Source organism: Neoarius graeffei, chromosome 4 (assembly GCF_027579695.1).
Source record: "Neoarius graeffei isolate fNeoGra1 chromosome 4, fNeoGra1.pri, whole genome shotgun sequence".
NCBI classification, from domain to species: Eukaryota; Metazoa; Chordata; class Actinopteri; order Siluriformes; family Ariidae; genus Neoarius; species Neoarius graeffei.
The window spans coordinates 91,211,299-91,228,342 of record NC_083572.1 but is presented as its reverse complement, the minus strand read 5'-3'; the positions used below and the strand labels follow the sequence as shown (position 1 = coordinate 91,228,342).

General features: G+C 40.0%; 1 protein-coding gene across 1 annotated transcript; it reads left to right on the top strand.

Moving 5' to 3' along the window:
* On the top strand, positions 1-16,821 carry mpl (MPL proto-oncogene, thrombopoietin receptor). The gene is made up of 12 exons (XM_060920005.1): positions 1-165; positions 681-804; positions 2,970-3,148; positions 3,222-3,373; positions 3,481-3,634; positions 4,206-4,311; positions 4,405-4,568; positions 13,584-13,726; positions 13,857-14,016; positions 14,100-14,181; positions 14,280-14,367; positions 15,655-16,821. Exons 1-12 carry the CDS (start codon positions 51-53, stop codon positions 16,090-16,092), a joined length of 1,905 nt encoding a protein of 634 aa, XP_060775988.1. The 5' UTR covers positions 1-50; the 3' UTR covers positions 16,093-16,821.
* The last annotated feature ends 223 nt before the right edge of the window (positions 16,822-17,044 follow it).

The window sequence follows — 17,044 nt, the reverse complement described above, 5'->3', positions numbered from 1 at the left end:
CAAATGCACACATGTGCCAAGACAATTAACTCTCACTGATCTGAATAGTCATGGTACCATATAAAAGAGTATCGGCACAAACAATGGATCTACGGATCACCAGGTCAATATTGTTCTTTTGTCTGACTGTGCAGGTGAATTGCGACCCTCGTCTGTCAAAACAAGGTAGGGGGGAAAAAACAGTGCTTTTTTTCTTGTTGCAATCATTTAACACAGGAAGTGTTGGCATACTTTAATAAATTGTTCCTGTGTTAACGGTCTAAAGGTACTATCAAATTACAGATTTAAAATGTTCCAACTGTCAAGGTAGACTTGTGCACTAAAACAAGTTGATATGTTTTATCCATCTGCAGCATTATTTTCTCCGGACGTATATTATAGATGTGATTTTCTTTTCATCCATTTTGATGATGTAATGATGAATACTGATAACGGAAACTTGTTTTGCAGATATCCTACAACATGAAATATAGTTATAAAGTTTAAGAAAGTATTGTATGTTATTCAATCATTAATTTAAAAAAATTACTGACAAATTGTTGTGGTATAATCGGAATAGATAGATAGATACTTTAGGATGTGTTGTTATATGAAAATAATCTTCAGGATGCTAACAGCACACCCTGTTCTGCTTTGTTCCTTACGTACACCACAGTATTTATCATGTTTCTGTTTTTCAGATCTGGTGCTGCTGGCTGCTGAGCCATACCCAGCGTGCTTCACAAGACAGTTTTCAGATTTCACTTGCTTCTGGGAGGCACCTGTGGGAAAATCCTATGACTTCCTTTATAAAATAGAAGATGGGTGAGTGCTACATGCAATGAAACTAGTTATCAATTAAAAAAAAACATAATAAAGCATAATAAAGAACATCTGCAGGGATAAAAAAAATAGCATTTTTTATAAAATTCAACTTAGGAAAGGCTGTTCATTAGCTTATTAGTTAAAACTTAAAAATATATCGTAGGACAAGAGGTACTCCAAGACCAGCACTGGGAACCTTTGCCTTCATTAATTATTGTGGTTAATCTCCAAAATTCATAAGTGAGGCTGCAGTGTGGGTGATACGCATTTACACCCAGAGACCTGAGCTCTTTTGACTATCAACATTTAATCACAGATGAGATAAACATCAAAGATGCTTTGCTACAAGCCTGAAGCTACTAGAATGATGGTGCTGGAGAATAACAGGAAACTCCCTATGTTAGTACTCCTGAGTAAGAGGATGGTCTGTGCTTCCACAACGTTGAGAACCCTTCTGCATCATCAGCAAGTATCTCAGGTTCACTAGCGTTTCGCCCCTTAACCTGTACGCTTCGCCTGAGTGGGGCAGCAAAGGGTGATTAGCCTTCACCTGCAGAAGGGTTCCAACTGTGGGCTCTCTTTAACCACAGCCATCTTGAACTGGTCTCAGCTGCCAGGCCTATTTCCCTGATGGCTTTCTTCAAGTGCCTCGGCTCCAGGCAGAGCCTTTGCAAGAAGTAGCGCACCGATGTTGCTGGGAAACCTCGACAGCCTACTTTGATGGGAAAAGTGTTTGCATGCCATCCTTTGATAACAGCCTCGTCAGTCAAATCCTGGTATTTTGCTTTTTTCTGTTGGTGTGAGATGGCTAGCCTGTCTTCCCAAGGTACCGTAAGTTCAGCTTGTATGATGGTCTTGGTGCTTCTGGATATCAGTACCATGTCGGGATGGAGTGAGGTCACTGCTACCTCTTGTGGAAAAATAAGTTTCCTTCTCAAGTCCACTTGCAACTCCCAGTCGGCCGCATACTGTAAAATGGAAGGTGAGTTCATGGCTATCATCTTTGCCCTGGGAGCCTGGTCACCTTGAAGGTGAAAATTGGTGACTACAGGAGGAGGTGCCTGGTTCTTGTTGGCTCTAACTTTCTGGAACTCCACCCATTTGGCGATTCCTGTTAGTATCTTGTCGTGTCTCCACCTGTATCGTCTCTCTCCCAGTGCTTTTGGACATCCTGTCAAGATATGATTCAGTGTGCACAGTGCTGCGCCACTGCGCAATTTAATTTATACTTATGCATTTGTATTTATTTAACTTCAGATTTTTAATTATTTGTATTGTTATGTTGTTTAGAATTCTGATATTTATGGGAAATAATAATAATAATTAATTACTTAATTAATTAATTTCCAATAAACACAAACTATAGATATTTAACAGCTATTCCACAAAATTGAGCCATACATGACCTGATAGCCAACGAGTAGCGTAGCGCTAAATCGGCTATAAGCCATGTACAATGAGATTGAATGGAATAACTGTTTTATTCTATCCACATTCACTGGATTTTGAGAAACAAAGCATTTGTATTTTTATTTTTTGTAAATTCGATAAATAAAAACTTTATACAAAACATCTGACAAAATCATTTCCGCTTAGAATGTAAACAAACCGACGAAATGACAGGAGCAATTTGTGAAAAATGCTATAATAATAATAATAATAATAATAATAATAATAATAATAATAATTCTTGACAAATAAAAAAAGATACATTCTTACCATCAAATACTTTTCCTCCACATTTTGTTGCTTTTTTTTTGTATTTTTGGGGGGTTTGTTTTCGAGTTGAGTTTTTATTTTGTCCTCAGTTGGTTCAGCAACACGCTCCGCCATGTTGTTTTTCTTCTTCTTTTGGGTTTTTTGGTGGTTGGCAAACCAACTTAAAGGTGCATTACCGCCACCAAATGGGCTGGAGTGTGGAACAGGAGATTGGGGGGGGGGGGGGGGGGGGGGGGGGGTATATTCTTTTAGCTATTTTTGTTTCTTTTAAATACTTCATAACAAAGCCGCCATTTTTGTCTTTCTATACTCATGGTATATGAGCTGATATCCTAGTAGTAGAATAGCCAATCAGCGCGTGCGATTGCTTATATCCAGTGAATTCAGATAGAATAAATAGTTTCATATAGTTTGTGTGTGTGGCCTTATGAGTAATTGTTATTCAGTGGCAGTGCGGAGAGCAGATGTAATACAAATCAGCAAGAGACTGCGGAAGGAAAAATCCTCCATGTCTGCTTCTTCCCACCTGATGATGTCTTCCTGTTCGTCCCCACACACATCAGAGTTGTGGATAAAGGCACCAACACAACTGTCTACAACCGCAGCCTTGATATAGAAGACAACCGTAAGAATAATGTGCACATTAAGCTGCGTTAGCATCTGTTAATGAGTAATTAATGAGCATTTCTTCTCTCCAGGCCTGTCTGATCCTCCATCAAATGTGTCTCTTCACCCTACTGGAAAGGTAGGGCAAATTCTTGTGAAGTGGTCAGCACAAAAAGAATTGGAAAATCATGTGCAGTATGAGCTACGTTACAGCTCTAAGGCATTACAGGATACAGTTAAACTGGTGAGTTGCAAACAGATTCATATTCATAAATAAACTTCTTCGATAAAAAATGTTTTGTAGTGCATATTATTATTATTATTATTATTATTATTATTATTATTTTGTAGGAGAAAGGATCCAGATGTGAGTATACATTGATCTCCCTGGTCCCAGGACAGCTGTGCACAGTGCAAATCAGGGTTAAGGGCAGTTTTACTGATACTGGAGGCCACTGGAGTGACTGGTCACTTCCAGTTACAATCATGGTGCCTCAGATGGCAGGTGAGAGAGCTCAATGACAAAAATACATTGCAAGATTCACAACTATTCTGTAGATTTCTCACAGACACTCTTTACCTTTTTTTTTTTTTTTTCAAAAAACACAAAAGTGTGACAGGTTTTCCCTGACCAAGAGAGCAAAATTGGCCATACTCTCAGGGAGGGAGGGGGGCATACTCTTTCTCCACTACCAATCATAGCCACACAAGCCAATCATGGGCGTCTGTGAGTACATGCATTCAGAAAGGGATGGATAGCACTTTCCTCCAAGTGTGTTACGCTTCCTTACATGCTGATGTTACATGAGCAGCAGTTTGAAAAGTTTCTGTTTTCTTCACGTACCTTGGAAGAGCCTTTCCTGGTTGGTAGCTGCTGTGTGATGGGGACAGCTGCCTGATGGGTGGAAACTGGCCACAACTATATTCGGGAGATTGATTGATTGATTGATTGATTGATTGATTGATTATTTATTTATTTATTTATTTATTTATTTATTTGGGGGGGGTGAATAAATCTGATAAACTGTCACAAACATGACAATGATTCAGCTAAACTCCCCTTGTGTTTGTTGTAGCTGACATTGAATTAAAGTGCCACACTTCTGATCTGCACCAAGTTCAGTGTCAGTGGAACGAGGAGCGATATGGTGATGTGAACCTACATTACCGACAAACTGACAGGTAACACTATGCCTTTTCAATCTCTGGAGTTTACACTGTAGTCTCCGCTATTCATAATAAAAGAAATCTCTGTTATTATTGTTGTTTTTTCAGAAATATTTGGGGGAACTGGAAGACCTGTGACAAGAGTAATGCCTTTGCAAATCAGTGTGTTCTCTATGGGGAGGAACACACTAAGTTTCAGGTTTATCTCACGGCCACATCTGGGCTCTTTAACCGAACATTTTACATGGATGTGTTCAGGATGAACAACAGCAGTAAGCTATTTTTCACACACTATAACTTTCATGGGGTGGTGTAGTGGTTAGCACTGTTGCCTCACAGCAAGAAGGTTCTGGGTTTGAGCCCAGCAGTCAACGGGGGCCTTTCTGCCACTGCAAAAAATGGCCTTTCAAAAATAAGAAATAAAAGATTAAAACAAAGCATATTTGCTTGAATCAGGTGAAAAAAATCTGCCAGTGGAACTAGTCAGATTTGACTTGGTAAGATTTCTTAAAGTAAGATGAAAAATCTAACCTGTTTTTAGATGAAATAATTCCAAAATAAGATTGGGGAACTTATTATGCGAGATCTAATTAACTCAAAATAATCAAAATAGTTCTTATAACAAGATCGTACTTCTTACATTTAGCCATTCAAGTCATTTTTATTTATTTCATTTTAAGGGTATTTCACTTAAATTCATGACAAAGTCTTAGCAGTAAAAACTGAATTTAAGATAAATATACTAATATTAGGATTGTTAAATTCTACAACTAAGCATTGCTAGCTTAAAAGATTCTCCTTTTGTGACCTCATCTCATCTCATTATCTCTAGCCGCTTTATCCTGTTGTACAGGGTCGCAGGCAAGCTGGAGCCTATCCCAGCTGACTACAGGCAAAAGGCGGGGTACACCCTGGACAAGTCGCCAGGTCATCACAGGGCTGACACATAGACACAGACAACCATTCACACTCACATTCACACCTACGGTCAATTTAGAGTCACCAGTTAACCTAACCTGCATGTCTTTGGACTGTGGGGGAAACCGGAGCACCCGGAGGAAACCCACGCAGACACTGGGAGAACATGCAAACTCCACACAGAAAGGCCCTCGCTGGCCACGGGGCTCGAACCCGGACCTTCTTGCTGTGAGGCGACAGTGCTAACCGCTACACTACCGTTCCGCCCCTTTTGTGACCTGTAATTAGTAAAATACTCTAGATATGAGACCAGAGACTATCTTGAATCAAGTTGACGACACGTGTAGCATTGCAACAAGTTTTTTTTTTCCCATTTCAACATTCAAACATTAAAACATCTCTTAAGATTCCACTTCCCCAGGACCTCAGGCACCAAAAAAAAAAAAAAGTCTACGCATTTTGACTTATAGTGCTTACACAATGCCAAAGCAACAGTGCAGTGTACGAGGGGTTTACAAGATCAGGCACACAAAAAAAGTCTACGCATTTTGACTTACAGTGCTTACACAACGCCAAAGCAACAGTGCATTTTGGGGGCACTGACTATTCATGTGTACAAGGGGTTTACAAGGTCAGGCACCAAAAAAAAAACGTCTACGCATTTTGACTTATAGTGCTTACACAATGCCAAAGCAACAGTGCATTTTGGGGGCAAGATTCAAAGATTTCAGTAAAGTTCATTTATTCCCAAAACAAGCATAGGGGAGAGTGGGGTAAGATGAGCCACTTTTTACATTTTTCATCATAACTACATGTTAAAGCCATTTTTGCTTCCAGTCTACACACCATACCAAATTTCAAAGTGTACTGTTACTATCTGAGCAAAACATAATTGATAAGCTCTTATGGTTAGAGTGATATTACCTCTTGAAAAAAAAATGTCAAGTGGCTCAACTTACCCCATGCACGGGGTAAGATGAGCCACTGTGTGGGGTAAATTGAGCCAACACAAAACATGTTAGGTTAACAAAGTAAACAACTTTTATTATTAGAAATGCAATCAGTGAATCAAGTCAAGTCAATCAAGTGGGGGATAGGGCCGTTGCATAGAGAAGGGGAGATGAAGAGAGAGGTGATAGAACGAGATGGGATAGGGAGGGATAGATAGATGGATAGAGAGAGAGATATGCGTAGATAGATAGAAAGAGGGATGGTTAGAGAGGGAATGAGAGATATACTATATTATAGAAATTATTAAAACAGTAGAACAGTGCCAAAAGAATCTTATTTCTTTCAGTAGGTTAAAACATTGCTAAAACATGCAGCAATCATTCCATCAATCATTCAATCATTTCATCATTATTCAATGTTCCAAGCGTTCAAATGGCAAGGGAACACCATTTGCCTCTCCCTCCGTGCTGTCCCCTCAACAGTAAAGGGGCGGGGCAATTTTTTCACAATATCCTGTCTTGACAGGACAGCCTCATCTTTCTCTTTGAAGACAAAGGTTGGCTTTCTTGCAGAGCCATGGCATGACCGGCTTCTTTTGAGAAATCTTGCCTCTATTTCGAAGACATCCAATTTGATTATCTGGCCAATGAAGAAATGCACTTTCTTCTTCCCCGTGTATTTTGCCACAACATAATCCCCCACATCTAACAACTGGTCTTCCTCATCTGATGTCATATATATATATATATATATATATATATATATATATATATATATATATATATATATATATGTTGTTGTCATATATGACCAGTAAATGTGAAAACTTAAGTGTCATCCATATTGGGTAAGCTCAGCCACCAATGGGGTAAGTTGAGCCAGTGGCTCAACTTGCCCCACATCTAATGGCTCATCTTACCCCATGGCCACCATTTTGTAGAAAAATGCTAATAAAGGGGATTAGGCTAATCAAAATTATTTTTATTAGCATTCATATCATAGCTTAGAAAGCCACTAACTTAACCCTAATGTGTCTAAATATTATTCTACTTTTGTCTTCTCTAAATCATCTTCACTGTGGACAAACATGGAATTGACTTAGAAAGCACAAAAACACATTTTTATAAATATGTCCCTCACCTAGTTTGACATGTGGTGCTCCTCTCCACAAGTGTAAGTAAATGGTCCCGGCCCCCTTTGAATGTGGTCACATGGTCACATTTGTTTACTGTTTCTTAGAAACAGGGGGTGGCTCATCTTACCCCCTGGCTCATCTTACCCCGCTCTCCCCTACTTTGTTTTGTTTTTTTCTTGAAACAAGATGAACCGCATTTGACAAATGTCCAAAATGTACTTACTTGTTTTTTAAAAAAACTTGTTTTATTTTCAAAGGTGCTCCAAATAAGACTTTTTCAAGACATTTTGTCTATACAAGATTTTCAAGATGGACTGTCTAAAAACTAGCCTTTCTAGCTAAATGAGGTTTTGCTTGTTGGGCAATTATGTCTTATAATAAAGGTGGCTAGATGTTTTGACTTGAAAATAGACAAATAAACTTCCTAAGATTTAATTTTTTGCAGTGTGTGGTTTGCATGTTCTCCCCGTGTCTGCGTGGGTTCCTCCAAGTGTTCCAGTTTCTCCCACAGTCCAAAGACATGCAGGTTAGGCTAATTGGTGGCTCTAAATTGTCCGTAGGTGTGAAAAGTTGAGAGGAGAAAACCTCTATAATAATCCAGTAGAAGGCAACAGGAAACCACTACTGAAATGTTCTCTGGAGACTTTGATGGCTGAAGCCGGCAGAGCAGCCACGTCACTGTAGTGATATGCCAAAATGGATGGATGGATGGATGGATAACTTTCATAATATGCACATTTGTGGTTCAAAGGACAGTCCTACTACAGAATATTAATCCAATTCTAACAGTTGTTATTTATTAAAGAATGGCACGTCATACTTTTTTCAGTTTATAGTTATGTTTAATGTTGCGGAACATCCGCAAAACAATATCATTCCTGTTATCATTTACATTATACACTCTCCGAAAATAAAGTAAATTACTGTACCTTTAGGGGTATAATGGTTTGTCACTGGTGCAGTACCCTCTAAGGTACTTATGTATACCCTTTATATACTGATTGGGTACATGTATGTACCTTTTTAGCCCTAAAAAGGTACACATATGGCCCTTTTCCACTACCCTTTTTCAGCTCGCTTCAGCTCACTTCAGCCCGACACGGCTCGCATTTCGACTACCTCAGAGCAGCACGACTCAGCTCGCTTCAGCCCTGCTTAGCCCCTAAAACTTGCACCGTTTTGGAGTGGGGCTGAAGCGAGCCAAAGCGAGCCGAGTGAGGCTGGGGGCGTGAGCAGACACTCCCCTGTGCACTGATTGGTGAGGAGGAGTGTCCTCACATGCCCACACACGCCCCGCGAGCGCGCTGGGATCTGTAAACACCGCAAACCCGGAAGGAGAAGAATTACGAATTACGAGAATTTCTGAAGCCTTATGCGCCTCGCCTCATCTATACGCTCTTGCCAGTATCTGTCCGCGTTGTCGGTGACAACAAGCCACAGCACCAAGACCAGCAACACTAACGACTCCATGTCCTCCATGTTTATTGTTTACTATCCGGGTCGTGAGACTACCACTTAAAAGCTCACTGATGTCACTGTTTGCGCTGCTTAACGACATCACCTGACGTCCACCCACTTTCGCTAACGCCACCCAATGTGTCCACCCACTTCCAGCCAGCACGGTTCAGCGCGGTTGTAGTCGAAATGCAACTCCAACAGCCCCGCTCAGCCCGACTCAGCATAGCACGGCTCAGCCCGACTCAGCCGCGTTTGTAGTGGAAAAGCGGCATTAGTTACCTTGAGGTCCAATAATGAGCCCTATGGGGGTCCATTAGTGTAGATTCTACCTTGGGGGACAGAAATGGACTCCTACTGTACCCTTATTTCTAACAGTATAGCTTCTAAAAACAGTTGTTCCCTCAGCAGCCTTCCTAAGCAGCTATGCTAAATCCCTATGCTGTTAACAAAAATGGACATCATCTTTTAGTAAAGCTGTGTATAAATGTTTGCATAAGCCTTCATACTAGCATACATACAGTATGTTAATGAATGCAGAGATACAAAATGACTCTCAGAAGTGAAACTTATTTTGACTCACCCCTATTGCCAACAAAATGTATTTTATCTAACAGCATAACAATTGCCAAAATCTGGAGATATCTGTACTCTGATGATGGTGGACACCAAGCATATCACACAAAGAAACCACTTTTTTTATTCATAGCAAAGTGTCTTTGCAACCGTTGGCCAGAATGCAACGTTGGAAAAGTGGGAAGGCATGTGCTTGTCATAGCCTGATGATAGCAAACTAGGGAATATACAACACATTGTTGCTTGAGACATACCAGATCAGTCGCTTAATGGTCACTTAGTGCTGGCCAGGGTTGGGAGGGTTACTTTAAAAATCTCTTCTGATACATTTACTAATTACCTGTTAGAAACCGTCATCAGTAACCTAATCCAAGTATCACAATACACATTAAAGTAACGTAACTTGATTACTTTCTGTTATTGTTGGATTAAATTAGATGGAGGGTCCTTGGATGATAACAGCATTTTCACAGCTGGAAGGCATAATTGTGATGTTGTTCCCCTTTTCCTCTTTAAAGACAATAATGATGAAATTTCCACCCACTGAAAGCTAAAGATAATGGATTGGCAACTGTAAGATTAGCTGTGGTTTCACTTCCAGACCAGAGTGGTGTTGTGAGACTTGTGAAGTGTTTTAATGTGTGCAAATGTGCATGATAGTATATCGTTCTTTATTTTTAAATTGTGATGGAGTCTCATGTCGAAAGGCGATGCATGAGTATCCCCACGTTTGATTTAGCGGTGAGTTCATCCGTGGCTTTACAGCTCAATCTTTGAGCTGCAGACTCTGCCGCAATTACCACACATACAGATTGTGTCAATTGTGACAGGCAGCACCTTCCTCCTCGCTCTGTTCTCACTTATGTTCATGGTCCTATCTATCTCAAAGAGAGAAACCCCTTCACGGCACAATGTTTTCATGGTACATTGCATTACATTTAGCAGACGCTCTTATCAGTGGCGGCTGGTAGTCCTTCAAACAGGGGAGGCTGGTCGGTTACAATATTTCCAGATTTTAAAAGAAAAAAGAAAAAACACATCAATTTTGCCCATACTCTTGCCTCTGATCTGGCTGATTGTTGGCAGGGTCACAAACTGTGAAATAACAGGTTCTTTTGGCCCATTAGCCTACTGTCCAATATACATGATGGTGGTGTTGGGGGGGTATATTTTAACATTTTATAGTTTAAAATTGTGGCATGTTGTTTAAAAATTGATCATTATTGAAAGCAGCTCTTTGTCAGGAACCTCAGCAGTAACAGCAGAGTGTTCTGGAATAGGCACAAGCACTGACCTTGGGGAGCCAAACATAGAGCTGGGTGCCACACATTTCATTCAATGACACTTTCCCTATATTTTACTTATTTTGACTGAGAAATGTTTTATTGACAATTTTGATAACCCTTCACTTTTAATCCAGGTCTGTAGTGTGAAATGTTCTCGGCTGTGTTTTTGTTTAAAAATGTTTTCCAAATTGTAGCTGTGTTTAATTCATATCCAGAAAAATATATATTCCAATATAATATAGTCAGCATAAACATTTTAAATAGATTCTATATTTTTGGTCCATCCATGACATATTACTAAAGTAGCCTATTTACTGTTGTTGATGTGGGTCACTTGCTGTTAGCCAATTCACTTTCTCGTTCCAGGAGAGCTGAAAGGAATGAGTATTATTCCCTACCTTTTTCACCAAGTCAATTTGAGGCGTTGGTCTACCCTGCTCTTTAATTTTAATTTTTTCCTCGAAAGGAAGACTGGCAAATGGCTTCGCTAAAATTAAATCAGCAATGCTTGGCATCCGTGCGCAGCTTTCTTGCTAGCTGACTAGCCCCCTCAAGTTCAAGTTCAGTCACTCAAATAAACGAAATTTCTGGAACTAAGATAGCAAATTTGACAACACTATATTTACACTTTATTTACAATGAAAATATATACAAACTAAAAAAGCTGGTAGAAACCGTATGTAATGAATGAAATCGAAATGTAAGCTGATCTCTTACAATACACCACACCACTTGCGAATCCGCATGGGACTGAACTGAAATTCACCGCTGCCTGTCTATATTTGAAACGAGCTGTCAATCAAAGAAAATATCCTGCCACTTTCACCAATCACCAGTCTCCTCGCGGAAACTGCCATGTCCCGCCCACTGTGAGGCTGGGAGTCTGGTGGGCGGGCGTTTTCGCAGTATTTGTCCAATAATCGTCTTGCATTTTGAGATTGAAAAGCGCAGAGCTCCCAAATGCCATTGAAGTCCACTGAGGCTGGGAGTCCATGGGACTCCGTGGGGCGGGCGTTTTCGCAGTATTTGTCCAATAATCGTCTTGCATTTTGAGATTGAAAAGCGCATAGCTCCCAAATGCCATTGAAGTCCACTGAGGCTGGGCTGCATCACGCTGTCACGAGGGGGAAAAATGGGGAAAGTTATAACGGAATGATTTTGCACTGTAGTTGGGTTGAGCACATATATTTCTGTGATTCTGGATCTGAAATAGCAATGTTATAAGGTCGGCTATAACATAAGCCTAGCGCAATTCATCCTACACGATGTTCGTCATTTTTAGAGGAGGCTGAGCCTCCCTCGTTGTCTTAGAGCAATCGCCCGTGGCTCTTATCCAGAGCAACATACAACCTACCCAGAGCAGCCTGGGGATCAGTTGGGGGTTAGGTGTCTTGCTCAAGGGTACTTCAGCCTTTCCTACTGGTCCAGGGAATTAAACCAGCAACCTTTTGGCTGCAAAGCTGCTTCTCTAACCATTAGGCCATGGCTTCCCCCTGTTCTGCCATTGCACACATTCTTGAACACTTGCCTCCCAGGTATTTAGGGGGATTCCACATGCTTTCAGGTGTTATTTGAGTGTATTCTTGTACCTCAGCCATGCTCAATCCAGCTGACCTCTTGCCACTCCTTAGTTGACCATAAAACACCACCTTGGATATCCTCAAATCTTCCATTCTGACGTGCCCTGCCCAGCGTATCTGTGCTTTGATGACCTGACTCTCCACACTGGGAACACCGCACTGTTCCAGGAATTCAACATTTGATACCTTGCCTTGCCACTTGATGCTGCAGATGGATCTCAGGCAATACTGCTGGAATTGCTCTAACAGTTTAATGTGATAACTGGAAGCTGTCCACATCTCACAGGAGCGTATTCACACCGTGTTCATCCCATAACACTAGAAGTCCCAGACAGGGGCCATTTGGCCTTTTTACCTAGAAAACCCACAAGAGGGCCAATTGGCCCCAAGTCCTCCCTGTAGACATTCATTTTGTTATGGAAATGTGGCTGTTAGTTACCTTACAGCTTAGAAATGAAATCTTACAATGCCTGTTGAATGTTGAATCTCTGCATCTTCGTTCCTTGGAGAGGAGCTTCTTTCACCACAAAATTCTTGAGGGAACTGAAGCGATAGTCCATGTGCACTGAGGTATTTATCCATCAAACAATTGTCTGGTTGCAGTCACATGAGTCGTTATGGTCACATGGGACATTCACATGTTCACATTTTAGAATAGAATGTGTTTTTATTCCTCATTCTCACATTCACACAGAAGTAGCCAACATGACTTCACCACTGAAGTGTGAAGTGTGTGAAATGTGACCTCCTCACCCCACAAACTGCCACTAACAGCCTCATTACCATAACAAAATGAGTGATTAGTGTATTGGGGAAAAGCGGTCGGGCCAAATGGCCCCTATGTGGGTCTTCTAGGTAGACAGAAAAATGACGAAGACTACAAAGGCTAAGGTAAGCATGGGCATGCGCACACGGACTTCCTCTGTCTGCTTGGCTGCGCAAAGCAAGCAATTTCATGCACATTATTTGCTCGGGAATCTCCTCAAATTAAATAATTTCCCAGCCACAGAATGGCTTGTTTTTTTTTTTTTAATATTACAGAAATAAACAGATATCACAATGAGCAAATTTCACCGATTTTATGAAATTGAAAGGCCGTCTACTTTTAATCTGAAATTACAGGATTCTCATGCATACCAATTATCCTACAAAATATTTACAAAGAAATCTGTTTCGTATCCAGATTGATAAATGAGGCTCAATATCACCCCTTACTTAAAGCATATTCCTCTCTACCTGATCAGAATCCTGTATTCAACAGTGTTGTGGTTTAAACACAGTTAAACCGCTGTTCTCAAAAGCAAATGTTTTATTATGTATTTAGAAATGTTGTATTTATTGTAAGATCCTTACTTCATACCAAGTCTTTTTTTTTTCCATGATTAGTCAAAACAGAGCCTCCAGGAGGGCTGAAGGAGGAGCTCATTGGAGAACAGCTTTGTCTGAGCTGGATCTGTCCTCTTCCACAAATATGTGAACATTTAATATATCAGGTTCGCTACCAGCTCCAAGGAGAGAGCAAGTGGAAGGTAAGGAACAAGCACAAGCAGACAGACAAGCAATAAAACTATCGAATCAAGTATAACTAAACAAGAAAGGAATATGATTAGATAGAAGAAACTTTCATCTCATAGACTAACTCCTTTTTTACTGTGTCAGTTTTTTACAGTGGAAAATCCGGGTACTAGCACCTGTCTGGATGTGCAAGCAAGCTGCCAGTACACCATCCAAGTAAAAACTATCCCCGATGGATTTTTCTACAGCGGACAGTGGAGTGCTTGGTCTGAACTTCTCACAAAACAACGGTCTTTAAATGCAGGTACTCAAGCTTACTTTCATAATCATAATCCAAGAAACACAAGACTTAACGAGATGTTTACTCGTATTTTTATCCTGATACAGGGTTGCTGTTTATTGCATGTGTGCCTTTTGGCTTGCTCATCATTTCTGTTGTATTGTTCATCTCCTTATCCAGATATGTTAGGTCAGTTTAAACAACAAACATATGGATCAACACTATACAAAATTCTAAAGAGGCAAGCATGTATTTAGTATGTTATGTTGACAATCTTTGTTCTTTAGTAAGCTCAAGCAGATTCTATGGCCACCAGTCCCAAACCTGAACGACGTGCTGGAAAATTTCCTGAAAGATATCGATGGACAACACTGGGTAAATTATATCTTGGCATACTAATAATACAATTTGACAAATGAACTGAATTAGTTAGTTTAGCTGGCATTTTAGAATTTAGTTAAGAAAGCATCGTCCATTTGCATGTGTTCGAAAGGTTTTCATAAGCAAATAGGTAAAATTACATTTTCTAAAAAAAAAAATTTTTTTTTTAAATATATATTATTAAAGTGAATTTAATGCCCCTAAACCACACTTTTTTTCCCTTGTACAAAGCAACAATCATTATGTTGATTGACCATGTGTTTTCGAACCATAGCTGATCCAAAAGGCCATAAATTAATGGAAAATCAATAAGATCAGCCAATTTTCACGGAATCTGCGGAGACTGAACCGGCAGATCCCAAAGGGGTGCGTGACATCACACGTGTAACAAAGATCCAGGTATCAATTTAGTTCCCGTGCGCAGCAGTGGTTAGACCAGTCTTGATATGGAATCACGTTTTGGAGAGAATTCTGATAGTGACTGGGATTCTTATATGTTGGATGAAGGGGCAGATGATTCTCAAGGATATTCCGAAGTAAACGGTTATCTTTTTGAGCCCCCAAGACGAGAAACTGCCAGTTCACTCGGTTCACGACAGTCCCACTCACCGCCGATAGCGCACCACCAGCCAGAGAGAATTGGAAACACAGATTGATTTGAGGATTTTTATTCTAAGCTGGCCACTGCAAAATATAGGGAAAATATGTACCTCAATAAATGCAGAAATATAATCTTTAAAACACAGTGTAATGACTGAAAGAAAATATGAAGGTGATAAGAGAATCAACAAACTGTCCAAATGTCAGATCAAATGTCATTTATTAAATAAATGTGTTTCTTTTTGCTCCAATAATTCTCATGTGGTCGTTCTGGTGGTGAACACTTGATGAATCAGATTTATTATTGGTATGCAACACGAAATCTGCCCGCTTCGTTTGTACAAACCTCACCCACTGTCACTTTAGATTAGCTGCCTTTTTCCAGGATCCAGACGGCACGATTTATCAATAGTTTTGTGCTCGATAACAAAATAAATAATTAATATTCCCCCCCCCCCCACACACTTTATTAATTCATTTCGGTGGTTACTAATGATATTCATTTTAAAGCATTACATGCACTTTAACCCACAGCTAATAAGTGCACATAACATTGCCAAATAACCGCTCTATTCACGACTTATATGCACTATTAGTTGTTATAAATATCTATGGTACTGGTGTTACTAATTCCATATTTATTTTCTATTTACTAGAAATAATACTGTGCTAACATTCTAGGAGCCCAACATCATCAAACAGTGTGATGATGACATCCCTGCTTCTGTGGTGGAGATCATGTCAGAAAAGGAGACTCAAGTCATGACGAAACCTTCCTGGACATCTAACTGCCCATATTTCTCCCAATATGAATTGGCTGTGGATAGGAATGAGGAGCAGGTCCTGGAGATGAGCAGAGATTATGTGATCTTAAAGTACAGCCCTGCCCAAGACACCTCATGCCTGACTAGGAACGATTACGTGTATGGACCTAATGCCTCATCAGATCAGCCTGAGAAAACAGTCTGCAGTTATTCTCCTCTCTGTTCGGACACTTTTTCAGCCTCTACCACCAGCATCCTCAACCACTCCTATTTGCAGGCTGATGTTGGGAGCCTCCAAACCAAAACTGGTCTTTATACCAACCTGGAAAACGTAGCAACAGAGAAGAAAGAGTGAAAAGGAAGGGGCAAATTCATCTTCCAGCAGGCAAAGTGCAGTAAAAGCAGGGCAAAAACTACTGGGGTTTAACCCACATGCAATAGGTAAACCCGGTCAGGTTTGAAAGCATTAAAGTAAGATGGAAAGAGGGGTTAAAACTCATGAGCATCTCTGAGAGGAGTGTAAATATGCATTGTTGCTTCCTATCTGAAGACTAGGAATTGTACAGCATGGAAAATCTTCAAGGACATCATTCTCAACATGCAAACCATGCTAATGGAGGGCACCTCTGCCACAGTGATTCAACAAAACCAAATGAACGAAACTTCAACATTACCCAACAGTTGTTGTACTTTCTGATATGGACAATAATAGTTGCTTCACTCTCATAACTTTGCTATTTTATAAGCCAGGCAAAAAGCTCAAACTCATTCCATCATATTCTGAGGCCCATAGACTTGGATGGATTTGTTAAAAAACAACCCAGTACCTTGATGCATAAGAAGTTCAAACTTGCCATTTTTACTGACTCAACAAATATTGGAAAACGAAAGATCTCATCTTTGAGGCAAATGTTTAAACGTTTATTGCATTTTTCATAGTGGTACATGTTTATTCGGGGAGAAATGGAGTTCATAATGTGTGTTGCAAACTATTACATTTACTCAGTGCGCAGTCACTAAAATGAGCTTCAAATACATGTTATAAAATCGCATTTTTATATTAAAATACACTATAGCAAAACAACTTGCAGATGTATGTATATTTCACTATCTTGTACGTTATTTTAAATTGGATTAATAGCCAATTTTCTTAATTGATTTTCAATTTTTTTTTTTTTTTAAAAACATACACACACACCCTAAAAAAACTAAGAAACCTTTATTCGTCACATGCACACTGAAATTCATCCCCTGCATTTAACCCATCTGAAGCAGTGAACACACACACACACACACACACACTCGGA

What these genes read in the sequence shown, in the direction of transcription:
- mpl (XM_060920005.1), top strand. Translation starts at nt 51, where the DNA reads ATGGTACCATATAAAAGAGTATCGGCACAAACAATGGATCTACGGATC. An exon ending in CCTTGATATAGAAGACAACC is followed by an intron (nt 3,149 to 3,221) that starts GTAAGAATAATG and finishes TCTTCTCTCCAG; the next exon opens with GCCTGTCTGATCCTCCATCA. An exon ending in CATTACCGACAAACTGACAG is followed by an intron (nt 4,312 to 4,404) that starts GTAACACTATGC and finishes TTGTTTTTTCAG; the next exon opens with AAATATTTGGGGGAACTGGA.